General features: G+C 34.0%; 4 protein-coding genes across 8 annotated transcripts; 2 read left to right on the plus strand and 2 right to left on the minus strand.

Annotated features, from left to right (window-relative positions):
• Positions 1 to 2,252: 2,252 nt before the first annotated feature.
• Positions 2,253 to 3,847, plus strand: LOC112756623 (NAC domain-containing protein 13-like). The gene is made up of 4 exons (XM_025805247.1): positions 2,253 to 2,696; positions 3,241 to 3,393; positions 3,440 to 3,558; positions 3,718 to 3,847. Exons 1-4 carry the CDS (start codon positions 2,253 to 2,255, stop codon positions 3,845 to 3,847), a joined length of 846 nt encoding a protein of 281 aa, XP_025661032.1.
• A 2,229-nt stretch (positions 3,848 to 6,076) lies between these two features.
• LOC112758052 (zinc finger protein CONSTANS-LIKE 13) lies at positions 6,077 to 8,935 on the minus strand. Its single transcript, XM_025806618.3, has 5 exons — positions 8,001 to 8,935; positions 7,546 to 7,719; positions 7,224 to 7,462; positions 6,621 to 6,718; positions 6,077 to 6,364 (listed from the first exon to the last, which is right to left on the minus strand). Exons 1-4 carry the CDS (start codon positions 8,607 to 8,609, stop codon positions 6,628 to 6,630), a joined length of 1,113 nt encoding a protein of 370 aa, XP_025662403.1. The 5' UTR covers positions 8,610 to 8,935; the 3' UTR covers positions 6,077 to 6,364; positions 6,621 to 6,627.
• A 5,492-nt stretch (positions 8,936 to 14,427) lies between these two features.
• Positions 14,428 to 18,971, minus strand: LOC112756513 (E3 ubiquitin-protein ligase MIEL1). Of its 5 annotated transcripts, none has more exons than XR_011873860.1 (12): positions 18,619 to 18,934; positions 18,445 to 18,532; positions 18,289 to 18,345; positions 18,166 to 18,198; positions 17,993 to 18,070; positions 17,861 to 17,904; positions 17,697 to 17,737; positions 17,472 to 17,554; positions 17,292 to 17,383; positions 17,127 to 17,196; positions 15,591 to 16,193; positions 14,428 to 14,745 (listed from the first exon to the last, which is right to left on the minus strand). XR_011873860.1 is itself a non-coding variant. In XM_025805128.3 (12 exons), exons 1-12 carry the CDS (start codon positions 18,699 to 18,701, stop codon positions 14,626 to 14,628), a joined length of 828 nt encoding a protein of 275 aa, XP_025660913.1. In that variant the 5' UTR covers positions 18,702 to 18,934; the 3' UTR covers positions 14,428 to 14,625. The 5 variants fall into 5 exon arrangements, 3 of the variants coding, with proteins under 3 accessions (XP_025660913.1, XP_025660917.1, XP_025660915.1); XM_025805128.3 differs by having other exon boundaries at positions 15,591 to 15,629; XM_025805132.3 differs by having other exon boundaries at positions 15,591 to 15,633.
• A 473-nt stretch (positions 18,972 to 19,444) lies between these two features.
• Positions 19,445 to 20,703, plus strand: LOC140179977 (protein MAIN-LIKE 1-like). Its single transcript, XM_072220349.1, has 2 exons — positions 19,445 to 19,459; positions 20,074 to 20,703. Exons 1-2 carry the CDS (start codon positions 19,445 to 19,447, stop codon positions 20,701 to 20,703), a joined length of 645 nt encoding a protein of 214 aa, XP_072076450.1.
• Positions 20,704 to 27,583: the final 6,880 nt, after the last annotated feature.

Below are 27,583 nucleotides of genomic sequence, written 5' to 3' on the forward strand. Positions count from 1 at the left end.
GGAACGACTATTTGGAAATTGGAATGGTCTTAGCTAGTACTCTTAAGTCTTAACTCTTCTATAGAAATTGAGTCCGGTGGCTATAACATTATTTGGATGGTACTCATGATAACGGCGTCTACGTTAATTGGCTTGTTTAGGCTAGGTGGGCCCATCGAATATCTTTAATTAATTACTAATTAGCATGTTTAGGCTATGTGTAGTATAGAATTAAAATTAAAAATATTATTTGTATACTAAAATTAGTTATAAAAATTAATTATTAATTTTTAATATTTAAATATTTTATTTTTATTTTTAAAAAATTTTAGATGAGTTTAATATTGTTTTATTATTAAATTTGATATGAATAATTAACATATTAAAGAGGTAATAACATTCGATTTTAATACGTAAATGAAATCGTCTCTCTAATGATTATTAATATGAATAATTTTTCTTAGATTTTGGAGCGTTAATAATTAATTGCTAGATTTCAGATTTTAATTTTTATAGAAAAAGAAGAATAAAAAGAGTGTTGCAAGAAAGTATTAAATAGAGAAAAGAAGAAAATTTTTTTCAAAAATAAATTATCAATCAACTATTATGTGTAGAAATATATATTTAGAATAGTTTTTGCTTTGTTTCTTTTTTTTGTTTAGTCACAAAAAAAAATATATTTAGTATCTCAAATTTTTTTTATATATATTGTTATAAACAGTGTCGTAAGAATCGAATAGGATCAGTTTAGTTCAATCGAAAAATTAATGAACCGGATCCTCAATCAATTCGGTCCATTGCGACTTGAATTTGGATCCTCCTTATTATTGCATGCTCTTTTTATTATTAAGTTATATTATTCTTTATTATTTTATATGCTAATTATTAATTATATAGTAAAAAATATACAATAATTTTATTAATATTATTTTGATTTTATACTCACTTATTTTTAAATTAATTATATTTTTTATTATTTATAATAATTAATATAAATATTATTAAGTATATATAAATAAAAATATAAAATATTTTTATTAATTACAAAATCATTATTTTTTTTAGTTATACGATTTTTATTAAATATTATTTTTCAGTAAAAACAATATAATAAATATAAACTACTTAGTTAGTTATTGAAATAAAAAATACTCTTCCAACGTTCGCCTTTCATTTCATATTATTGCTTGTATTCGTTGAAGTTGCTACTGTCAGAATCATCTTCCACGTAACTTCCATATTCCCTCGGCACCAAAGTTAATACTTTTCTTCTTTTTGATTGTTTGGTTTTTGTTGATAGTAGATGTTGTTTTTGATGAATGATGTTGCCTTTATAGCTTATTCATGTAGAATCTTGCACTCTGCTTATTTGTAGTAATTGCTTCATGTAATTGTTCTTTCGAATGCCATAGTAGTTTTACCGGTAATCTTATTATGATTTCTTGAGATGACTTGTCAATTCGTTGGTTTTTGGGGTTTTGTCTTTGCCCCTAAATGGTGCCAAATTGGATTTTTGGTTTTTTGATATTACCATTTTTTTTGTTAAAAAAAAATTCGAACTTACAACCTCTTAATATCACTGTCTTGTTTATTAATTTTTATTAACTAAAATGAATTTTATTTAATGTCTAGCTAAATCACATAATTAGATGACACTTTAACTATAATATTTAACAATAATTCAATATAATTTAAATAGTATAATACTACAATTTTTTTTAACTAAAATGAGCAAAACTAAGAATTAGTACTCCGATCTAAAACACTTCTTTACTTATAATAGTTTTTTTTGGTGACTACTTATAATAGGTTTAAGTTATCATACAATTACCTCGAAAGATAATGAGCTCCCTGACAAAAAAAAACTCCAATCCGACTTCTGACAAAAAAAAAAACTCAACCCGGCCCCTGATAATTACCTCGAAAGGACAACGAGGCCCCTGTGCCAAAAAAAAATTAATGTTATTTTTTTTAGTACAGGGGCTAATCAGTCCCAAAAAAAATTATCAGGGCCTCGTTGTCCTTTCGAGATAATTGTTAGGGCCGGATGAGGTATTCGCTCTTATTTTATTTATGATTATTTAATTTTTATTTATTTATTTAATTATTGTTTATTAACTTAAGTTAGTTTTTTTTAGAAAATCCAAAATTTAAAAAATTATATAATTTAAATCGATATTAAAAATGAAATCAAAGAGATCAAGTAGTTTGAACTTTGAACTGATGTGATTTTTCCTTGAAAAACGAACCAAACCCTAAATCATAGTTTATTAATGGCAGAGCTAAGTGCGGCCGCAACCTTCACACCCAGCGATGAAGAACTCATTCATTTCCTTTCCGACAAGGTGAAAGGCCAATCAATGGACGAGGACGCCGCCATCAACATCCACGAATGTGAATACTTGTACGGCCGCAACAAGAACCCTTGGGACATTTGGCGGGACTTCGCCGGCGACGTTGATGCCGGCAGGACCGCCCTTTTCTTCTTCTCTCCCACCAAAAAGCACCATTCCACAGCCTCTCGCCCCATCGGAGCCGGCGTCTGGGAAGCTGAAGCCGAAACCATTGACGGCGAAAGCATCGTTGGCAAGGGCAAGAACCGCCGTATTGGGACCAAGAAATGTTTCGTCTTTGACAAGAGTGGCACCTCCTACGATGGTGCATGGATCTTGCATGAATACACTCTTCATGGATCCTCGCTCCACACTAATACTTCAGTAATTACTACTAATCAATGCCTCTAGTCTCGTTAAAGAGTTCAAAATTTCTTTTCATATACTTGTGTGTATATGATCACATTTTTGCTAACATGTCTCTTTTAATATTAATTTTGATAATTATCATTAACATTCTTCGTCTTTAAATGTTCTTACTAAAAGAGAAGGAATGCAGTGCTATAATATTTATTAATCAAATAAATTTTAATTTTTTATTGATTATATTTTATATTAATTATCTAAATTTAAAATATTTTATTTTTTATTTTTAATAATAAATTAATTTTTAAGAAATCCTATATTTCTTATTTTTATAATCTATTAGCATTCACCTTAGTAAATACATTAATCTCATTAAAAAAAAAAAAAGTTAAAATTACCTTTTAATATTAGTATATACCTGCCAAATTAAGATTTTATTTATAAGTACTCTAAAAACTTTTTCAATATTTACGCATTTTTCTTTCATTCAATATCAATATCTAAATTATCATCTTTGTGTAAAATATTTTCAAGTAAGCCTCCATCATTGTGTTGGTAGCAGGTGGATCATAGCTATGTTATATGCAAATTGATAAAGAATGTAGAAGGTGAAGCTCATCCAGTTGAGGTGCAGTTTGGAGACAAAAGAAAAAGGCACGGTCAATCTGCCACCACCAGCGGCGTTCAAATTGATGTTAACGCTCCTCATTCATATGTAAGTACTCAACACATTGAATATATAGTTACATGAAACTTTGTAGGTGGTGCTGACCAATTGTCATATATATTTTAAGAGGAACACTAAAGAGCAAGAGGTCCAATTCATACCAAATGAACTTGGCAGGCGAATGTTGTTGGAAATGTTTGAGGGTAAGTATATGTATAAATATATACGTAGTTTAATTTATTTTGAATTTGTATTTATATTTTAGTATATATTTTATATTGATAGCTGATTTTAATATACACCTAGCATAGTTATTAAATAATTTGGTATACTTATATACATTTTGCTTCAAAGTACATTCTGTTATATTAGGAAAGATGATGAGGATGGTTTAACTCTTTCTTTCATTGTTAAACAAGGATTACCAATCACGAACGAGAACCTCATCAGAAACCTCATGCAGCTGCAAGGGGGAACAAGAAGAGGTGGAAAAGGCATCTAATTATTGCATAAGACCAAAAGATGTCCTACTTACATATAATAAACTTGTTAATCATATTTTTCTTAATTAAATGGATTCATGATGTAATGTTTACAACTTACAACATTTACAAACTGTGAAGGAAAATAAACATTAGTAGTAGATCTTTAGTTACTATTAATATCAATCAAATAGTGAGTACTGAGCAGCAACCTCATCATCATTTTATGTTCACTTTAACTACTAGCAGTAGATGTTTGATTACAATTACTCAATTTTATGTTCACTTCAACCATATCTTGATAATATAAGCAAATAATACATGATAATATTTTTTTATTTAATTTTGGGAACAAACTGATATTATTATAAGATGGATGAAATGTATTCTTGATAAATTAGCAATATGCCTAGTTACATTAGTAAACTATTATTTTATAAAATTGAGAGGCCACTTTAATATCCAAAATTCAATCTCGAGAACCATAGCAGTGTAATTAAAATCTCATAGATAAAAAAATAAACGTTATAAAGCTATTATAGAGATTTAATATTATATATGAACATAACATTAGTAAACTTATTCTTTTACTTTTATTTGTTTATTGCATTAGCTTAAGTTAGTTTTTTTTAGAAAATTCAAAATTTAAAGATTTATATAATTTAAATTAATTTTAAAAATGAAATCAAATAGATCAAAATAAAGTGATTTGAAGTTTTGAACTAATGGTTATTCTTCAAAAGCCGTAGCATGCTTTAAGTTAGTCTATATTTTATGTTGTTATAATATTTAATTGAAGAAGTCTGCTACACATACAAGTCTTTTTGGCTTATAAGTTATACAAGTTGCTCCAAGTCCAAAAAAAAAAACATGCACTCCTTCAACATTCACACTTCGTCTTCTTCCTCAATCAAAACGCAAACCATTAAGAAAAAAACACGCGCCCCTTCCACAACACGTTCACTCTTCCTCTTCTTTCTCAATCAAAACGCAAACCATCAAGATTCAAGGAACATTCAAAACAAACTACTACGATTCTGCAGAAACGTTCCAACTCCTCGCGAAGATTAGAAGAATCAAGAAAAAAAGATACAAATTTCCATAAAAAATCACCAGAAAAAAGGAAGAAACATTATTCAAGGTACTGTTTTACTGTTCTTCTAGGTTTTTCTTCTAGATTGTCTCTCCCATGTGCCTCATCCTTAACCAACAAAACATTAAAAGATTTCAAGAAGAAATATAATGTCTTCTCCTGTTTTGGGTGTATTCCTGTAATCCGTTCTGTAATCATTTGGGTGTATTTCTGTAACCGTTTGGGTGTATTTATGTAATCGTTTAGGTGTATTTTTGAAGTTCCATTATCTTCAAAACGATTTCAAAGCTTGATTTCAAAAACCATGAAAATCGAAAAAAAACGAAGCAAAGAGAGAACGCATGAAGGAGATCCAACAAATTTGGCAAGAAACTCGAAAAAAGAAACGAAATCTTTTGAAAAATGGAAGTTATATATTTGTGCGTTGATTGATTTGAATTGATTTAAAATTCTGTTAGAAAGGCACGTAACAAGCAGCGCGTTTAATGGGTGGGTTTCGTTCAGACTTGTAAAACTTGTAAATGTAAAACACTTGTACGTAGAGATTAATCTTTAATTGAATTTAATATAATTTTGAATTTAATTAACATATTGAGTTTTATGTTTATGAATTTATTACATCTAATATTATGCATTTATTTTAGATGTAATTAATGAATGTAAAATAAGATAATTTTAGATTAATTTTTATTGTCTTTTAAAATTAAAATAATCTGCAGAAACCTTAAGTTACTCTTAGTTCTTGGACATTGTTCAAGATTCTAGATTGAAGTAGCAGGAATAACTTTTAATTTATTATGAGTCCAAACCATGAATTTAATAAATTCTTGCCAATAATTAAGTCGATTGAATAGAAATATTAAATTTAAAATCTATACAAAATTGATTCTAGAAAAAGTTTAAGAACCAGTAACTTTATTAAATTTTGGCTAATATGTAATCACTAAAAAAAGTGAGTAATTTCACACCATTAAAAATATCATTGATGATTATTTAATAGTTACAAATCACAAAAGTTGCTGTCCGTCAGCACTCCTCTTGATTTTATTTATACTTATTCTTATAGTTTTTTCGTTTCTTTTCATCTGGTAATTCTTACTTATCGCTGATCTTATTTTGTATTTTTTAATTATGGATGGAAATCAAAACAGAAGAATAATATTGAATATGAAATGCCATAGAATGCATATTAATATTCGTGTGTGTTCCTGTCACACCATACAAATATGGCTAGGTAGGGAATAATAACATAATACAACTAACATTCTATAACTTTACAATGTGTAACATGTAAGCATTATTCTCCAAGCCTTCAGCTTCAAGACCTAACAAACAAGAGTGCTGAAGCTGGCAAAAATGCTCACTTATCTTCATTCTCTGCTGAATTATGTATCCTTTTCCCTCTGCTTCTTCCTTCTTGTATTTCCACTGTATGTATCTACATCTACATACATAATATGATTTGACATGTTTAACTAAATTCACTTCACATAAAACAACTGTACCTAAGTTTTTACTTTACTAGAGAATAATAGCTGCACAATTTCCTAAATGCAGATCATGAATACACCATGCACGTGCAAGATATAATTAAGTTCCCTATCCATGAGACATATATACACAAAATTATACTAATTTATGCGATGTATTATTATTATTATAAGTAGTAGTGATTTGCAATGCCATAGGTAGCAGGATACCATGATATCAGTGTTCCATCTTAGCAAATCGGCCCTTGACTCTTATCCTGCTTTGTGCCCGAACTTTTCGTGATTCATATCTTATGTGCTTCTCATATCTGTTGTTTTCCACGTCAAGAAGCAATGTCAATTTAATAAGATGTCTAAGGAAGCTCATAAATTTATATATGAACATAATATAAATTCTATAACACCAGCATTTTCCCTAAAAGTCTGTGTAGAACTCTTCCAACTCAACAATTTTGAGAAAATATGTTGCATAGAATTATGTTTACTTGACATCTCAGGAGATTCTGAAGGACTGAAATCCAAAAATAATTACTAATGACCGGAATTACGATTTTAACCGCAGCTTTTATAAGTGGTAAGAACTCAGTTATTCCATCCATCCTAATTTTCCTTGTAGCAGTGGCGGAACTTGAAACAAAATTTTGGGGGGCCAGATAAAAAATAATTGTCAAAATATTTTTTATATGGACCACATTTAAGATAAGTTCGTCTAATCTCATCTCTCTGAACTAAGATCCGCCACTGCCTTGTAGCACAAAGATTGTTGAGTTTAAAAGCACACCAACAAAGCAAAGGATGAAGCAATAGGAATACCTTCTGGTTTTCTTCTTTTGCTTGTACCGTAACAAAGCAGAATCTCTTTCTTGACTTGTTAACTCACATGGAGTAGCTTTTGGAACAACTGATACAGTTTCGGATTTGAAAGATATCGGTGTTTTCCCCTCATTGTTCTCCGAAACTGCAGAAGTTGGATGTTCAACTGCAACTTCTTCATTCAACAATGTATTCAGAGGAACAACTTGATTCATAGGTTCACTGCTTCTTCTATGCCACTGAAATACACAATCAATAATCATTACAGCAATTCCTGAAGGGAATTGGTAATAAAAGCAAGTGCAATAGAAGCTTTAATTACCTCATAAGAAGGGAATTTATCAGTCTTGAAATCATGTTCAAGATCTGTGGACATGTTCCCTGATTGCAAGTATTGTTGTTGTTCAGTGTCTAAGTCTAAAGGCTCAGACTTTGCGAGTTCACGAAGCTGACTAAGAATCTCTTCTCTATGTCTCCCACAAGAAGACTTGCGATTCTGATTCAATAACAATCAATACCCTGAACCAAGTCAACAATCATAGAGCAATATACACAGATTTTCAATGTGTTCTTAACACATTCAAAACAATCCACACTCCTACTCAAACACCTGCCTCAGAGATAATGAAACACATTCAAAAACACAAAACAAGCACTATGTCTCTATCTTGAAACAAATTTGCTCAATGTTCTATCCATCCAAAAACAAAAATTGACATATTCACCGACACGAATTTCTCAATTGTTATAGAAAATGGAGCATGAATCAGAACATACCTTGGGGAGTGGAGGAACCTCCATAGCCTGAAAGTTATGAGAAGGAGCAGAAGAAGAAATCAAATCATCGAGACTAACAACAGAAGGAGCATCCCAAACGAAGAAATCTGAAAAGCCTTCAATCTCACACCCCATAAAGTCGTCAGCAGAATTCTTTTCCCCTCCTCCTCCATCACCACCACCACCATCACCACCATAAAGCAGAGCCTTTTTCCCAACATCTTCAAACCCCAGAATGGTTAAAAGCTCCGAAACGGAAGGGCAAGCAGTGAATCCTTCAAGGGGACCTCTCTCGTGTACGGTTGGAAGAGAAAGGTTGTGACTTTCCCAGTCACAATTATGGCAGAGAACAGAGGATTCCGTGGAACAGAGTATGGAAGCAGGGGAATCGTAGCAAGAGTCACAGAGAAGAGTGCGTGTGTGCTTCGAGAAGAGCTGGTTTGTTGAATGAACCTCGCGGTCGCATTTGAAACAGAGCTTCGCTGAATCTGCTCTGCAGTACAGAACTGATCTGGAGCTGTTGCAGTAATCGCATGGTGATGGTGCTGAAGCTTTATCTTGTTGTGTGTGTGATGCAGAGTGTGTTGAATTTTGATGAGGACCAGTCATGGCTTCTTTGTATGAGTTCAAATCTCAGAAAAAGAAAGGGTTTTGAGAGAGAAAAGTTAGTTGGGTTGGGTTGAATATGAGATGGGAAGAGAAGAAGAGAAAAGAGGATATGGCTTCAAATCTGCGCTATTGAGAATGAGAATTTTGGATCAACCACCTACTTAGCTACATACACTCAAAAAGAGAATACTCATGACTATTTCTTGCACAGCAAGAACTAAAATTAAGGTTGATACAGAAGTATTAATTTAAGAAAAATGATAGATGGTTGATATTTTTATTTTTATTTTATATTTAAATTAATATTAATAAAAAAGAGTAATACTAGAAAATTAATTTTTTTAATTATTTTATTTTATTTATTTTAAATTTTAAATTCTAAATCATAAATTATTAATTGTAATTTTATAATATTAAAATTGATTAATATTGACTAACTAAAAATTAGTTATTTATATTTTTTTATTAAAAATATTAACTTCTTAATATTTATCTTAATTTAATTTGTATTGATATATTTGTATTTTTCAGAAATTAAAATAGAATTAAAAAAACACGAGTGTTAGGGACTTTTAAGATAATTGTTAATTAATTTTATGGTTTGGTATATAAAATATTGAGGTTAAGAAGAGAGCCCAGCAAAAGAGGAATGAAGTCAAAGAGAAAAGTTCATTAGTGGGTTTTACCGTTTTACTCAAAATAGAAAACATAATTGAATAAATGAAAACTAGAATAGTATCGAATCTTGTGCTTTTGACTTGGCTTTTTCTATAATCAACGAGTGATAATGTAGTTGGACAGATAAGACATTTACATTTATTTATTTGGATTTTAAATACTATAATAAATTATTGTTTTTATTCAAATGATGTTATGAATAAATAAAGTTAATTTTATATTTATAAAATATGTATAAATCATTATTGTTATTTATAAAATAGGAGATAAGAACCGACTGTCGTAATGAACCACCAATCAAGGTACTCATGTCCTGGATCCACAACAACGTCAAACTGTAGCACATGTTGCATCCTGTTGGCCTAATGAATATGTCAACTCTGTAGCGTCAACGGAAACCATCGATCTCCACATCTCCCATCCTTCGAAATCAGGAAATCTATGTTCAGGGCAGCACGAGGTCTACCCTGAATTCCACCAAACTGCGGCAGCACCCGATCTACCAGATATCACTCAATGACAGCGAAATAGATCAACATTGTCGCAGTCCTCCACAACACCATATGTCGTGGCTCCAATATCTCGGGATGCACTACCTGAATGACATCCGGCAGGCTATATGGCATCGACAAGAACTGTGCATACAAGTACTTATCGTTAGTCATCATAAATAGTAAAAGATGCAAATACAACATTAGATATGAACATATCGAAACCATAAATACTCATATCCCCGAGCTGGAGTAAATCTATCCTAAGCCTCCAATTCACAACACGAGGCCCCTTGTCGCTCAATGTCGGCTGATAACCTGACCATATGAAAACCACAACATTTAATTAACAATAAAGTGAACTGCTAAATTATGGAAAAGAGGATGCATAACTAAAGGGAGATTACCTCGACGCCAATGGCCAATGAAAGACATCAAATCCATCCGGCCGGAATCCAGGAAACCTCTATAAAAATCCACGAGTGGAGGAGCTGCAGTGGACTAGCTAACTTGACGATATTTCTGTTTGCCACACGGTACATGCACCTGTATAGCCATGACAATGCAGCAGACCCCCAACTGTACTAACCCATGTCCTCTAGCTTAGCGACGTAGGGTAGCCCACGGATGTGGAGGCGGGTACCTGACTTATCCCCGAACAGCTGCGTCGATAGGAGCATCATGATATACGCACGGACATGCCTCCTAACCGTCTCATCATCTGCCCCCTGCGGAAGCTCACTAAACGTCTCCTGAAACCATGTACTCTTTAGTGTGAACTTGTTGATGCAGCTCGTAGGAGGCAATACACCCAACAGCTCCTCAAACCATATCCACGCTGGGCGGCCACCCTCGATATATCGCGCAAAGTTTGTCAGGCATCCGCTGACATACTGACCGTCGATTGAAAGCCCTAGTTGGTACGCTACATCCTGGAGGGTAATCGTGCACTCTCCAAACGACATGTGAAAAGTATGCGTCTCAGGACGCCATCTCTCTACGAATGCGCTCACCAATGGCTCGTCCAATCGAAACCAAGTCTCGTTTAGTCTTGCAAGATGGTACAATCCTATCATCCAACATCATATCGTATTGCCGTCTCATGCTAGTGATACATCGATGGGGCTGGATAATGATAGAAAATGCCTTATCACAATCATCACAAAACAGTGTTCAATGCATAAAATTCTAAAAACAATAAATATTGCATGCTCTAACTTTAAAAATATGTTTACAATAACGCCCTACCAATTCTTCATAGGTACCAACACAAATCACTAAATAATTCATGACCCAATTCTTCAAAAAAAAAAAAAAAATTACCAAAGCATATAGTCCTACACGAGTACACAAAAATTACAAAATGCTAACACAAATTGCTTAAGTGCATCACAAGTCTATAAAAAATTTATATTTATTGTTTCAAAAAACTCAAAACAATTTATAGTTAATCCTAATTATAAACCAAGTCTCGTTGAATATAGGACTAACAACTTTAAAAATCTAACATATCCTACAATCCTAAGTAACCTTCTTAAATAACATCTCAAGTTATTAAAATCTAACCACTTAATACCTCACTACTTCTAACATGCACTTAATTCAATTTTTTTTTGAATAATCCCTAATTTATGACTCTAAGCAACTACCACACGAACTATGTTAATATTACTAGAATGACTAATTTATTTTCAAATTTTTTTTCACTAACCTCGAGATGGACGGTGCCAGCAATATGTGCGACTCTATCTAGCCAATATAGACGATTCAGATCGTCTCCATGTGTACAGATTCGATGATTCTCAGGATGCTTTCCAAGATTTTTGGATCTGGGTGGTGGGGTTGGGTGTGGGGTTTGTGTGTTTTCTAGTTCGAATAAAATGAATTCGATTTGTATATATAGCCACATTCAATGCAATTCGAAGCCAATGAATTTGAATTAGTAGAGATCGTAACAGCATGTAAATCGAATCTATAGATTTCGATTTACAAAACCATCAAATCGAATCCATTGACTTCGATTTACCATGGAGTGCTTCACGGGACTAAATCAAATTGCATGAATTCGATTTACTATGATATGTAAATCGAAGCAATTTAGTTCGATTTACTAGGACATTCACCATACACTTAATTCGAATCTAATAGATTTGATTTATTATGATTTTATTTAAATCAAATTTAATCAATTCGATTTATATAAAAATAGAAATGGAGACTTTAATGTAGCCTTTTATAATTTAAAAGATCTAGATAATATTGACAAGCATTTGATTTATTAGAGTGAATTGTCCTTATTTTTATATATGGGTATTGAAATATTAATACATTACCCATAATGTTAATACATTCTCTAATGATTTAGTATCAAATTTCAAATAAAAAACAATATATTTTTTATTTGAGAAGAAAATATCCTTTCATAGGTTATTATGTATTTATACACACTGATATTATTAATATGAATATGAATATAATATAAAATTACGCCTCAATCAGTATCATGTTGTTAAAATCTTATGCATATTTTTATAATATTACTATTATCATGGTTAAATATCTCTAATAATATGTATTTAATTAATGCCACAGAATATATTCTTAAATACTTATAAGTTTTCATTGAATAAATTATATCTTCTGAACTTTTTAATTTTTTTTTCTTTTTAATCTTTTGGCTTATTAGGTGAATTTTACTTAATCCTTGGATGCGCTATCTTGAGATTATATCCCTAAATTGGACTGAAATGTATCTCTTATCCGCAATTAGAAAACCAACAAACTATAAAGAAAAAGTTGAAAGTTACTTCAAAAGGATTTGGTGGCTTTTCTTTTGAAGATGATTACTTGCTTTCTAACCTATTTTTTGGACTTAGTTTTTTGAATGGTTAATTGATATTTTTTTTAAAAAAAGGGTAAGAGGGTAAACGTAACATTTTTTTTCCATAAAAATTATTATAGTTCACCTTTTCCTCGTGAAAACTGTACGACTGATTTCCAACATCTAGATAATACATCATTACAATATAACTTGTAATTATTATTTTCTTTTATTGGAAGAAATGAATTTCTTTAGAAAAAAAACTCAATTACAAGAGACAGTAATTTCAGCATTATAGGCTTATAGCAATGCCCAACAAAATGATAGACACGGACTATTAAGTATGCATTCATACAGAAAATAAATTGTCTATAAAATTTATTAATTTTCTAAATTCTATAAAATTCTGTGATTTTCTAACAGTTCTTTTACCTTGCTTCCATGTAATTCAAATAGGTGAATTTTGCCTATAAGAGGAATGAAGATAGCCTCCAACACATTTATTAATCGAAAATAAAGGGTTTTATTACAACTTCCTATTGGCATGTTGCACTAAAGCTCTTAAAAATCTTTTTTAAAAAATAGGTAAAATTATAAAACAAAAGTAAATAAAGAGAAAAACTTAGAATCATAAAAATAATAATTTTGTTTGATAATTTAAAATGTTTATAACTTTTTGTTAAGTTAAACTGTTTCTATTTGGAATGGCAAGTTGGCAACTACCAAAAAGAGATTAAAGATAACCACGGAAAGGGTGGGAGATATCGTTTTCAGAGAGAAGGGTAGCATGGCAATTGGCATGGATATTTGATGACTGTGGGCCAAGGGCCTTTTCAACCGAACTTGCTGGAAAAATATTATGGGCCCCCCTCCTTCCTCTTCCTTCTTTTTTCTGACCCATCAACCACAATGTCACTGCAGTGGCTAAATCCTCATACTCATAAATATTTTATGACCAGGCCACCGTAGACACTCATTAAGATGAAATTTGTCCTCTCTTCCTCAGCAAAGTTGATAGGACCCACTTCTATCCACATTTACACTTCACACTTCACACTCTGGATTGAATATTGATTTGCAACGTAGTCATGGTTCAAAAACGTGACAATTAAATTATAGTTGCTCTTGTTATCGTCAGCTATCTATTTCAGTTGGAATAGAACATGACATAGCCCCTTCTTGTGGTAATCGAACAAGACATGCTTCTAGCCTTCTACTGCGTACAATATATGAATCTGATAAGATTCACATACCCACTTGTAACAATGAAAAAATGGCCACAATAACACCGAGGAGGGGACACCTCCCAAAAAAGAACACCTAGGAAGGGGTCCGAGACAACTGGGAGTCAAGGATTTAATATTACCAAATTGACAAAGTGATTAATTTTTCTGGTCCATTGTATCATAAATGTCTTATCCCAATCTTACACTTTTCTAGCACTTATATATACATACATAAGCCTTGCGTATTTCCCACGTAATCACTAGTCCGATTGAAATAGCAATTTCCCACTTTTCCATCTTTAGTAGTAATAATCGTGTTACAAATTACAAGTCAATTAGAATGCTTAATCATGTTCCAATTTCTTTTCTTTCCCTTTAACTTCATTATTTCATTACATAGCGGCATCTATAAGAAATCTAGGTGAACCCACCTAATCTAGCACCAGAGAAATTGAACTATCCTTGACCATTTCTTTTTGGCAATTCCAGTGTCATCAGTTTAGAAAAGTACTATAATTTGGGTGTCCCATCTTTCTTATCCAAATTATTAATTACATAATGATTTTCTCTTTCCACTTCACCGGAAGAATTAGGCAATGAGAGAAAAAAAAATAAAGGGTGTATATATAACAGCCATCCACAATGGACCTCATCCACAGAATATGCCAATAATAAACAAAATCAAGATGATTTCTTAAATGAAACAGTGGCATGTCCAAAAACAAAATGGAAAAGGTGAAAGAGAAATTTTGGGAGAATTCATGATTTTACTTCACTATCACCACTCACCAGCATCATTACTAGCTTTCTGGTGCTGAAATTCTGCGGGTGTTATACGAACTACAGTTTCTGCATTTGTGACCAAATAGGTGAAAGGAAACCCTGCTTGTATTGTTACAATCATTGCACAGAATAGAAACCTGCAAAACACCCCAGCAACCTAGTATTTATATTTTTCATAAAAGCATACCGAGTTTGGTAAACAACTATCAATTTTTTTTTAGAAGAAGGTATTATTATTATATGATGAGAATGTAAAGAAATATGCATTCCCCACCTACAAATAGCACTATAGCAGTAACCCTTTGTAAAACAGGCTGATATAGTGATATGACTTGTATTATTAGCTTATTACTAAAGAGGCATTAACTAGCTGAGATTTTTTTTTACAAAAGATTTAGTGTATTATAGGATTGTTGAATTCGGCTACACTGTATAAGCCAATATATCTCTACTAAGTTCCTTAAAAGATTCCACTTAGTAACACATTTTACAGCACGTTGGTATGACATGCATTAGTTAGAGCCTTAGAGGTATTCATTTATCTGATATTTGGATATAGCAAAAAATAGGTGTAGCTTAGAACGGTGAATTTTCCTACAATGTTTATGACATGTTATGTCTACTAAGTTTCATAACAAAACCTCCATACCCTCCTTCATCTTGACCTATTCCGCTAATCCCAATATATCAGAACCATGTTTAGTGAGAAATAATATTCTTCATCTTTTATGATGAATCATGCATAACTGAAAAGAATACTATCAACGCACTTCCATGCTTGATGATACACAAATACCAAGGGTTTTAAATCCAGGTAGAAACGGTGCCGTAAACAAGTTATAACAAATATTCTCACCAAATTATCTGGAACTGAACTGAGTAAGATATTATGTGAAAGCTAACTGGATAAATTTGTTGAGCAATGTGTTTTTTTTTTTTTTTAATGACTAGCCTAAAGAGAATCAGACAGTGAAGTAACTACCTCAAAATTATATTCCTCAGGCATGGGAACAGCTTCAATCTGGCTATGCAAATATAACAATGTTAAGGAAAGACATGTATGTAAACACATCATATATTGAATTTAAAATGTCTTCCAAATCTAAAGAACTACATCAACCAAAATGTAACAAAAACTTTAATTTCATCAATTATTAACAATTTATCATTCAATAGTCATGATGTCACTATTGAACTCATTAAGATAGTCACAAAAAACAAAAAAAAAACATTGAATCAACTAAACCAATAAGAGATATTCAATTGAATTAAAAACAATGAGCATTAAAAGTACAACAATTCAGAGTACTAGCAGTAATTAATTGAATTAATTCAATTCATCTATTCCTTCATTGAATAAAAAACAATGAGCACAAAAAGTACAACAATGTAGTGAAATTCAGAGTACTAGCAGTGAAAAATAGCAGTAATAGCTAAGTCTACAACATGAAAAATACAACCACACAGTACCCTAATTCCCTTCATACATTGGATCAGCCATAACAAAAAGATAGGCTATCACCAGTACAAAGATGAAGATGCCAAGGAAATTGGCAAAGAAACCCAGAATTTGATCATCAATTATCTGTAGCAAGAAGCAAAAATAAACTCATAAAACATGATCATATGGAGCAGCATCCATATATCAGAATTCAGAAATTAGAATCTTCTAACCTAACAAATCAAACTAAATTATAACAAAATCAGAAAGCAAAGTTGTTGCTTAGCAGTTTAAATCTACAATGTTCACAAACACTACAGTAGAATAAAATGACATTGACATTTAATTAATTTATTGAGCATTTAATTAAATGTCATCATATGATAGTACATGTTGGTGGTAAAAGAACTCATGAAAGGTATCTCTTGTTGAGACAGAGAATTGATGTATGTTTTCAACTGTAGAAGAACAAAGAATAAAATTAAAATCTAAAAAAAAAAGATTTCTAGCTTGTAAGTTGAAGGAATGTTTCTTGGCTCTTTATGGTAGTTTCCAGGTGACAAAACTGGTGGATTGGATGAATTGGATTGCAAACTTTCGATCAAAATGAACCAAGGAGAGATCAGAGTCAATCAGTCAAGCTAAATGCAAGAGATAACCACCAGAGTCACAATCACAAGGTTTATTAGTTTATTACTAAAGAGGCATTAACTAGCTGAGATTTTTTTACCAAAAGATTTAGTGTATTATAGGATTGTTAAATTCGGCTACACTACATAAGCCAATATATCTCTACCAAGTTCCTTAAAAGATTCCACTTAGTAACACATTTTACACCATGTTGGTATGACATGCATTAGTTAGAGCCTTAGAGGCATTCGTTTATCTGAGATTTGGATATAGCAAAAAATAGGTGTAGCTTGGAACGGTGAATTTATGACATGTTATGCCTACTACACAACAAAACCTCCATACCCTCCTTCATCTTGTCCTATTCCGCTAATCCCAGGATATCAGAACCATGTGTAGTGACCAACAATTTTCGTCTACAAAAATTTGATAGGAAGTTGAACATACCTCTTGATCTAAATGTTCCCAGTTCCGAGACATATCAAAAATTGTCTTTGAGCATATAGGACAGCGATACCTGATTGATATAATCAAAGGCCAGCTTATCAATCAAAAACAATTGCTTATCTCAAAAGGAATCTGATACAAGAAAAGGCTAGGAAGTAACTTAACTGATTTTGCTCTGCCATTTCATCAAAGCAATCCATATGCATTGTGTGTCCACAAGTCATAATTGTGGTGCCTTTTATTGAATCAAACAGATACTAGCAGCATAAAGCACTACCGTCAAAATTTTGAGCAACGATTCTAACTTCTAAGCAAAATTGGCAATCGAGATAGCCAAAGACAAACCTCATAACAGACAGGACAGAAACTCTTCATTGAGTTCTCCACACACGGGTGGTTGCCTTGCAAGCTCACTGAATAGCAAGAGCCTGAATTTCATACAATATTCATAAAACATGTTGAGGAAATTCATGCTAAGTCAGATCACCAAGAACTGCAATACAAATGCTAACACAGGAGGAAACAAAATAAATGAAATACTCCACAAAAAACCTTCACAAGAGAACATACCACACGTCGGACAGTGGAAGAAATTATCACGACCACCAACCCTGAAATTAAGAATTAAGAAGATCTGATATAAACAGAAAGCTCAATGTTTGAGAGAAGAACAACTCATACAGTATCTTCAGTCAGACTCATAATTAAATAATTCATCAATACACGATTCTAACCTACAAATCCCGCATTCGTCGCAATGGAACTGTCCTTTCTCTGTCTGCAGCAATGAAAAAGCATTAGATATTAAGAAAGGGAGTTATACTCCATCACACGAGATAACTAATTGGAATAAAAAAAAAACTTACAATATCATCATAAAATTTGCAAATTTCACAATAATATTCTCCCATGTTGACGCCACAGTTAGCACAGACCTTGGCAGCCTGAGAATAATCGATGCCACAGGTAATGAGGTTATAACTTATAAACAGAATGAACAATTTTCAAATAAAAGAAAACAGAGGACACGAAATTATACCTCTTGCTCAGTATCACAGATAGAACATATAACCTGAAATTAGTATTACAGAAACATTCATAATTAGTTACATCCTAAAGCATCTCAAACAGAACAAAATGCTCAATTACGCAGTTCTATTACTTGCTTAACATCGCGCCTGACAAGTTCATGACGCTCCTTGGGATCGCTAAGTGAACCCTGAATCGCAAAAACAAAAAAAAAACAAAAACAAAAACCCGAAGATTGAGAGAGAGAGAGAGAGAGAGAGAGAGAGAGAGAGAGAGAGAGGGAACGGACCATGGCGTCGTTGTGGCAGTGACGGCAAGAGAAGATCTGGTTGCAGCATGGAGCTCGAATTTTGCAACGTCTCTTGTAGTGTTCGCACCTAGGGTAAAGCATTCAATGCAATTTATGTGTTAAGAAGAAGAAGAAGAAGAAGAAGAAGAGGAAGAAGAAGAAGAAGAAGAATACCCGTGCTGCAATTTCCCAAAGTGTAGTCTAGTTTGAGATTCAGGTGGAGTTGGAAGAGTTGATGCGGAAGAGAACTCTGCCATTTATGAACTGAATGGAGTGGCTCCGCTGCGTGGAAAACAATGGGCGCCACCGAATCGGAGACGGCGGGGGCCAAAACTTTGATCCGCTCTAATTTTTATGAAAAACATAAAAAGTACTAGTATTGTCTTGAACTATTATGATGTTGTGTGTAGTAGTAACTCTGTCAGGAATAAAACTCCCTTGAATTGGTCCAACAATCACATTCAAGAAGGTCTCAACTTGTTAACAAGTATCTTTGTAATTGTTTGCCTTATATTAAATAGTCACACAAGGTTCAATTTCTCAGAAATTAATTTATTTATGGAAGTAAAAAACGTGATGTGCAGTAATATTGTATCATGGTGAGTAATCTACAGATGTGGAACTGGTGAATTCAGTAACCTGCAAAAAGCAGGTTACGTTTTGACCGAGATGATTTAAAAAAAACTGCATGCTCTGCAAAACGCAGCTTGCGTTTAGCATGGGAGGAGAACCCAATTTCAAAACGTGTCTCTGTGCTCTTTGCATGCCAACACCTCGAACCTCCAAAACATAAGATGCGTTTGGCAGGTGCACAGCAAAACACAACCTGCGTTTGGCAGTCTCCTCAGCTGCATGTGTGACACGTGTGAAGAAGAGTGGTGGTGAAGCCTGCCTATAAAAATCAAAACGCAGGCCGCTTCCCTTTTGTGTTACATGTTTCCCTTTCATGTTACATGCTTCCCTTTCATATTACATGCTGTGAGTGAGTTTTGAGAGTAAAATGGTGGGGTTAAGGGTGAAAGGGAGTGAGTTTGTGAAGAGGAAGAATTAGTGAAGGTTTGGGATTTTATTTAGTAAAAAAAGAAAAATGGTTCGTAATTTTACTTTACCACAAGAACACATTATTAAATATTTGAATCATCTTCAATTGGTGAGTAATTTTTATTTAAGTTTATGATAAATAAATATTTTTATTTTTATATTCTGTAGTGATATATTTAACTTATAAATTATTTATTATTATTATTATTATTATTATGAATAGTAGTTGTGTTTTATCATACCGGCATTATTATTATTATCATGTCTATTATATGAAAAATAGTTGTGTTTTATCATACGGTAGTCATGAGATAATTATTATTATTATTATTATTATTATTATTATTATTATTATTATTATTATGTTGTTACTGTTATTATAATAATTATTTTTTAAGATAATAATAGTAGTAACAATACTATTTAATTACCGTATTATTATTATTATTATTATTAATAATGTTGCCCATAATAGAATATTGTATAATAATTATTATTATTTTCTAATAGTAAATAAATATTTATTATTTTTTTAATAATTTATGATTATTATTTAGAATTTAATAATTATTATTTTATTTATTGCAGGCTATCAGGAATTTGTTGCCCAGAAAACTCGATTCGCCAGATACTTTTAACGAGGTAGCGGCAGAGGCACTAGCATTAACTGGGTTTCAACATGTTTCGCGAGTAGGCGAAATGAGAGGTCATGCTGCACTACTGAGTGCCTTGGTGGAACGCTGGAGGCCGGAGACTCACACGTTTCATCTTCCGGTCGGTGAAGTGACAGTGACGTTGGAAGATGTGAGCTATATTCTTGGTCTCCCGATTAATGGGGAGGCTGTTACCGGTAGATCAGATAGCAGTCACCAGTTTTTGGTGGAGAACTGCATTGCCTGTTTTGGTCGGGAGCCCAGTCCAGAAGATCACGTGTTAGAGAAGGTTAATCTCGCATGGGTCCGAAGGTGCAGAGACACTGAGCCTTGTGACACTCAGGAGTCTGTTGAACGGTACGTCCGGGTGCACATTTTATGCGTGCTCGGAACAGTAGTGTTTCCGGATAAGTCGACCACTTCATTGAATTCGAAGTTTCTACCGCTACTTCGAGATTTCCACCGGATTTCAGAATACAGTTGGGGGCAGCCAGTTTGGCGCACTTATACAGCTCGTTGTGTCGTGCTTCACGATACAACTGTAAAGAGATGGACGGCCCACTGATACTGCTTTTTGTTTGGGCGTGGGAGCGTATGCCGCTCCTGGCACCTATACCCCGCGATCAGCTCGGTGACGTCGGTATTCCACTTGCGCGAAGGTATTGTTTTTTATTGTTATTGTTGTTGTTGTTATTATTATTGTTATTATTATTATTATTAATTTGTTATTCTTATTAATATTGTTATTGTTTTTTTATGTTAGGTGGAGCCATTGGCGCCGACATACACGATATATCCGGAGGCCTACTGCGCATTTTAGGCGATGACTCGACGACATGGGAGTTGACGATGTAAGTTGTAACCATTAATGTCCAATGTTTTTATTCAGTTAATTTTTCTAATAGGCCTCTTGGTAACTAATGTTTTTATTCAGTTGTTTGATTTGAATGAGTACCCGCAAGAGGAAGAGGGAGACTTGGGATACGACTTGCAGCACTGGTATGATGTTGGTGGAGCGAGTGCTCCGGGGATGAGTGGCTCCGGTTTGTATGACACTGGTGGTGCGAGCGTGACAGATTTTGGTGGTCCTGACGTTGGTAGTGGGCTGGATGCCGGTGTGTCTCAGGGTTATCCGTATAACCTACGGACACAGACTGTGCCTCCGGACAAATACACCCCATCCTTGTATTCGAAGAAGGCGCCGAGGAAGTAGTCTGTTGCAGTTGATCTTGTATTCAGTGTTGTATTCAGATTTGTATTTAGTGTCGTATCTTATATTTAGAAACTTCTGTTCAGTATTATTATTCTGACATATTTAGCTTTGTTCTCGTATAACTCTGTTTGGCTCGAAATGTTTATTCACTAAAAAATTAAATAACGAGGTTAAAAGTTTTATTTATTATAAATTGTTAACTAGGTTAAAGTAAATGACGAGGTTACAAAAAAAGGTAGCATATAATTTTGAAGTAGGTAATAACAAAGTTATATTGAAAAGCTAAACCACTAATGACCTCCAGCGGAGCTTGGACCTGCACGCTGAGGACATCGGCTGCGGCTATGTCCCTCGCGTCCACATATAGTGCACCGGCAAGGACCACGCATATCACGCGAGTCCATCTCATTCAAGTAGCGGGTTGACTTCGGTCTTCCTTTCGTCGCGCGCCTCAATGTCCAGTTGGCGATCACCTTTGCTCCTTCGTATCTATCCCACGTAGATGGGTCACCCATTGGAACAAACTCGTCTCTGTACACCTTACAAATTTCAGACATCTTGTACACATTGTGCACGTACACTTGCCAATCAAGACGCTGGTTGGCGCAACATGCAAGCACGTGGCGACATGGAAGTCGCTCGACCTGGAAATGGCCACAGTCGCAGTGTCGTTGCGCAAGGTTAACAGTGTAAATAGTACCATCTTGCATTTCGCGAACCTCAAACATCTCATTGCGCCTGTCGAACCGGTTGACCACAATGTTTCCTGCACGTCGGAAGCTTTCTTCAACTCTCTTCGTTGCGAATTCTGAATACGTGAATCCGTTGCGAAGACGCTCATGAGCTTCGGTACTCTTCCGAGTGAACAACTCATTCAACCGATAGAAAGTTGACCGGACAAGTGCAGTCACAGGAAGGTTGCGTGCCATTGTATCTCCTGATCTCCCAACAAGCTTTTTTTCGAATCAAGCTAGCTCGGATAAGCCAGTCACACCCTGCACCATACCCCTTGCATTTCGCATAGAATGTCTGCGGCTCAGACTCATACACAGTGTAATCAACTCCTCTAGAATTCGTCTTCACTGTCATTATTATCTTCTTCCCAATCTATATCCCCGAGCTCATCAACATTGATCTCGTCGTCGACCATACTCATCCCCGGCTGCTGTTCAAACTCAACGTACAGCTCTATCATCGGCACGTGAGATCGGGTTTGTTGATAAATATACAACATCTGCTGCATACTGGCATCGTCAGTGATGGGCATTATTTGAAACTGTATTAAGCCACCAAATACTTGCACAGGACTTCTGTATAAAAGATTGCTCACCATTTTCAAAATGTGACTTTGAATGTTATTACAAAGACCATTTTGCAACTCGACAAAACCCATGGTACATGGAATGGCAAATGACAATGGACATTCACAAACAAAAGTGACTCCTTCATGTGTGTTTGTTACAACCTCACCGTTATAATATACTTGCAAGTTTGCAACACCTTCCATAACTTCAGCCTTAACTAACTCTATTTTTTTGACACAGTTATCTTCCAAAAAAACACCTCTCTAAGGACTTTATGCAAGAAAAAATAAGAGGAGAAGTGAAGATGAAGATGAACATCACCGGACTTCATATTTATAGGCAAACTTGTGGATTTAAATATTATTTTGTGTACAAAACGCAACCTGCGTTTTGGGGCTTCCAATAAAAATTTTCTGACCCTAACAAAACGCAACCTGCGTTTTGTGGGCTTCAAAATTTTTTTTCTTTTTCTAACATAGTAAAACGCAACTTGCGTTTAGTATTGAAAAAAAAAAAAAAGAAAAACCAAAACATAAGCTACGTTTGGTATATTTTAAAATTCAAAAAAAATAAATAAACACAAAACGTAAGTTACGTTTTGTCACTGACCCATAGCAGTGCAATATTTTGCTATGCCTCCATTTCATGGTGTTACTCCATGAACTTCTCCATTTGCCAAAAAATGAGCCTCAATTTCTAGCAATAATTGATTTGCGATAGAAAAAAGTCTACAATATGTGGCTGATTTTTTGTTATGGAAAAAAAAAATTGGTGTTGATCAATAAAATGGATATGTGGACAAAATATTTTTTACTATGGTGTGAGCAGTAAAACGTAACTTACGCTTTACTTTTGTCTTTAATTTTTTTTTTTGCTCACGAAACTAAACAAACGCAGCCCGCGTTTTTTTTTTTTTTGCAAGGTTTTCAATTTTTTTATTTTATTTTAGTCCAAATGCAGTCTATGTTTAATGGTGGGCATATTTTTTTTTTGAAATAACAAAATGCAGCTTGCGTTTTGTATTTGGTGTCAGCTTTTTTTTAAAAGATGTAAAACATAGGCTACGTTTTATAAAAAAATATTTTAATCAAGAGTCCTGCTTATAAATACGAAGCAAGACTCGTTCAACTTGCTTCACTCTACTTCTACTCATCCTATTCTTTTTTCTTACACATATGTCGTAGTTCTTAGTTTTTTTTGCAGTTAGATTTTTTAAAAAAGTTGGATTAAGTGAGGTTGAAGTTATGGAAAATATTGCAAATTTGCGAGTGTATTATAATGATGAGGTTATACCAAACACACATGAAGGAGCGACTTTTGTTTGTGAATGTCCGTTGTCATTTATTATTCCATGTACCATGAGTTTTATAGAATTGCAAAATGGGCTTTGTAATAACATTCAAAGCCACATTTCGAAAATGGGGAGTAATATTTTATACAGGAATCCTATACAAGTATTTGGTGGGCTGATACACTTTCAAATAATGCCCATCACTGACGATGCCAGTATGCAACAGATGTTATGTATTTATCAACAAACCCGATTTTACGTGCCGATTAGGGGTGCACATGGGTCGGGTGAAGCCGAGTTTGATGTGATCCAGACTCGACCCGAAATATACATCGGGTCTATTTATTAGACCCGAACCCGACCCTAGACCCGATGAAACTAATACACTTTCGGGCCACAATTATACCGGGTGAAAACCGGGCCGTTAACATTACATTATGTTGATACCTTCTTGTAAGCTAGCATGTAAAAATATCCAAATTTTCAAGACTCCAACTATTATTTAACATGGTAAAATTCACTTAGAAAAATATAACAAGAACCAACCCTTCTTTAAAATTAAAGCATAATCACAACCAATACTAAAGCAAAACCACAATCAATACTAATATTGTCTAATAATACCAAATATTTAAATCAATACAAATAACACAATATTATGCATTAGTCTAAAGTCTTATGCATTCTAAACATAAAACATTAACTTATAGTCTTATACTGACTAATAAAATAAAATATTAAGGTTTAAAATACTTAAATTCCACATAAGAATAGTCATGATCCATCACTAATAATACAAAATATTAATTGTGTATGATGACCGGGCCACCGGGCCGATTTCGGGTGACCCGAGCTATGGCCCGGACCCGACCCGAAATAATGACCGGGTCTATTTTTGAGACCCTTACCTGGCCCTTAAACCCGATGAAATCACACCAAATTAGCCCCTAAAGTGTTCGGGACCGGGCCGGACCTTCGGGCCGGGCCAGGTTTGTGCACCCCTAGTGCCGATGATAAAGCTATGCGTTGAGTTCGAACAGCAGTCGGGGTTGGGCGCGGTTGGCGAGGAGGTCAATGTTGATGAACTCGGGGATATAGATTGGGAGGAAGATAATAATGACAGTGAAGAGGAGTTCGAAGCCAACTATGAAGTCAATGACGAAAACGATGATAGAGACTTGGCAGGCAATCCAATGGTGCAAAATGAAGCGGATGCGATTGTAAGCCAGCACCCGTTTGGTGTTCCATTTTTTTTGCGGTTCTAGATCTCGAAGCCATGCATGCCCCGAAATTTCCTGAGTATGCGAATATGGGTATGTTATGATTATTAATTCAAGTTACCTACACTGTTTATTTTATTTGCCTTGTTTGACTGATGGTGGTGTGCATGTTGTAGGTGAAGACAACGCTGCGATGGAAGATTGTGAATTTAGTGTCGGAATGGAATTTGGTTCAAGAGAATCGGTGATATCTGGAATCAAAAGCTACACTATCTCTAGAGAAGTTGATTACACCGTGTATGAGTTTGAGCCGCAGACATTCTCTGCGAAATACAAGGATTATGGTGCAGGTTGTGATTGACTTATCCGAACTAACTTGATTCAAAAGAAATTGAAAAATCATAAGATACAATGACAAACACACGTGCACCATAGACACGATTATTATTTATTATTAGAAAATAATAATAATAATAATAATAATAATAATAATAATAATTTATTATTATTGTTCTCTACAGTATTTACAAAATTAACAATATAGTAATCATCATAACATTTTTTTTCCTCGAGACTTGATCTTAGTACTAATAATAATAATAATAATAATAATAATAATAATAACAACGAAAATAACAATACAAATACGTAACATAAAAATAAATATATTTATTTACTAATCATAAAATTAAAAAAAAAATTTCTTACTCATCGAAGATGATCCATATATTCAATAATGTGTTATTTAGGTTTAGTAAAATTACGAACCATTTTTTCTTTTTTCACCGTATACTTCTTCTTCTCCCACACTTGCTTCTTCACCTTTGCTTCTTCAATTTTTTCACTCTTATTTTTTTACTCTCATTTCACTCTTGGTTCACCACTACTTCCCCTATCTACGTTTTGGTTTTGGCTTTTATAAACAGATTTACCACCCTAGAGTAGCTGCCAAACGCAACCGGCGCTTTGTCCTGCATGGCTGACAAATGCAACCTGCATTTTGCCTTCTCCAATACTGGTCAACAACTGCTCCTGTCTGCATGCAGGGGACACAGGGCCACATTTCGTCACTTGGTTGCCCTGGCCTGCCAAACGCAGGCTGTGTTTGCATCATGCTACACTTTCTTGGTCTTCGTCCCAGCCAAAAATGTAATATGCGTTTTGTGGTCTCTGACAATGCCAACTCCACATTTATGCATAACACACATGGTTGTCAAACTCGCGAATTAACTCGTAAACTCGTACGAGTTTAGGTAGTAGAATCGAGTTAACTCGGACACAAACTCATTTCTGGGTAGACTCGGGTAGACTCGGACAGAATCGGTCAAACTCGTGAGTTTGAGGGCGAGTCAGCGAGTTTGATTTGGGAGCCCATTTTCGCCAAAACGGCGTCGTTTTGGACCAAAAAAGAAAAGAAAAAGGGAAAGGGCTTCGTTCATGTAAGGAAACCCTAATCCCAAACGGCCAAACCACGCTAACACACAGAACAGAGAAACACTCTCTTCTCCAAGACTCCAAGCTCTCACTCTCTTCTCCAAGCCCATCGTGCCGCCATCCACCGTTGTCTGCACCACCACACCGGAGGCTGGACGGATCCCACGCCATCTTCTTCCTCGTGGTGCAGCGCTGCCACCGTCGTTCATGTCCACTCCTCAATCCTCACTTCGTCGGTGAAGCTGAAGGCTGACGGCGACGCTGAAGGTTCTTTGACGCTTCACAGCACTTCTGTTCTTCCCATCGTTCCTCACCTTTGGTCTGCGTTCCTCGCCCTCTGTTCTGCACTTCTTTGGTTCTGCCTGAGCTTCCTTCTCCAAGGTAATTTTTTTCCCAAATTTAAATATCAATAATTTTGGTTCTGCCTAAGCTTCCATCGGTTCTGCCATTTTGATTCTAACTTCTGATATTAATAGTTTAATTTTTTTTAGTTTAAATTTTGGTCATCTGGTGTGATGAATGATGAAATTGGTTATTGAAATTTGATGGAAAAAAATTAAACATGCTTTAATAAGTTAATAATGTATCAAAAATTAAACTGATGCTTGAATAGTTTAATTAGTGTTAGATACTTAGACTGTTAGTTACTTAATTAGTTATTTTTTGTTGAAGAATTTGAATATCTGAAACTGAAATATTGAAACTCTGAAATGTTAGGGTTAGTTTAGTTTGTTTTTAATAGTTGCTTCTTGTAATTTGTAGTTGTTACTTGTTAGTGTTGCTGTGTTGGTTATGAATTTATCAACTTTGATAGTGGACTAGTGGATAACTTGGCAATTGAATCCTGAAATCTGAATTTGTTATTTATCATTTATTCATTTTATCAATTTTGATAACTTTGCAACTGAATCTGAATGTTGATTAGGGACAAAAATACAAAATGTCTTATGAAGATGGTGAAGGTGATGATGTTGATGCCATAG

Source organism: Arachis hypogaea, chromosome 16 (assembly GCF_003086295.3).
Source record: "Arachis hypogaea cultivar Tifrunner chromosome 16, arahy.Tifrunner.gnm2.J5K5, whole genome shotgun sequence".
Taxonomy (NCBI): domain Eukaryota; kingdom Viridiplantae; phylum Streptophyta; class Magnoliopsida; order Fabales; family Fabaceae; genus Arachis; species Arachis hypogaea.

Coding starts and splice junctions, on each gene's coding strand:
- LOC112756623 (XM_025805247.1), top strand. CDS start 2,253: ATGGCAGAGCTAAGTGCGGCCGCAACCTTCACACCCAGCGATGAAGAA. Junction 2,697..3,240: donor CGCTCCACACTAATACTTCA/GTAATTACTACT, acceptor TGTTGGTAGCAG/GTGGATCATAGCTATGTTAT. Junction 3,394..3,439: donor TTAACGCTCCTCATTCATAT/GTAAGTACTCAA, acceptor GAAACTTTGTAG/GTGGTGCTGACCAATTGTCA.
- LOC112758052 (XM_025806618.3), bottom strand. CDS start 8,609: ATGACTGGTCCTCATCAAAATTCAACACACTCTGCATCACACACACAA. Junction 7,720..8,000: donor AGGTTCCTCCACTCCCCAAG/GTATGTTCTGAT, acceptor TTATTGAATCAG/AATCGCAAGTCTTCTTGTGG. Junction 6,719..7,223: donor CAAAAGAAGAAAACCAGAAG/GTATTCCTATTG, acceptor GGAAAACAACAG/ATATGAGAAGCACATAAGAT.
- LOC112756513 (XM_025805128.3), bottom strand. CDS start 18,701: ATGGCAGAGTTCTCTTCCGCATCAACTCTTCCAACTCCACCTGAATCT. Junction 17,555..17,696: donor CTTCCACTGTCCGACGTGTG/GTATGTTCTCTT, acceptor TATGAAATTCAG/GCTCTTGCTATTCAGTGAGC. Junction 17,384..17,471: donor TCTGTCCTGTCTGTTATGAG/GTTTGTCTTTGG, acceptor TTATGCTGCTAG/TATCTGTTTGATTCAATAAA.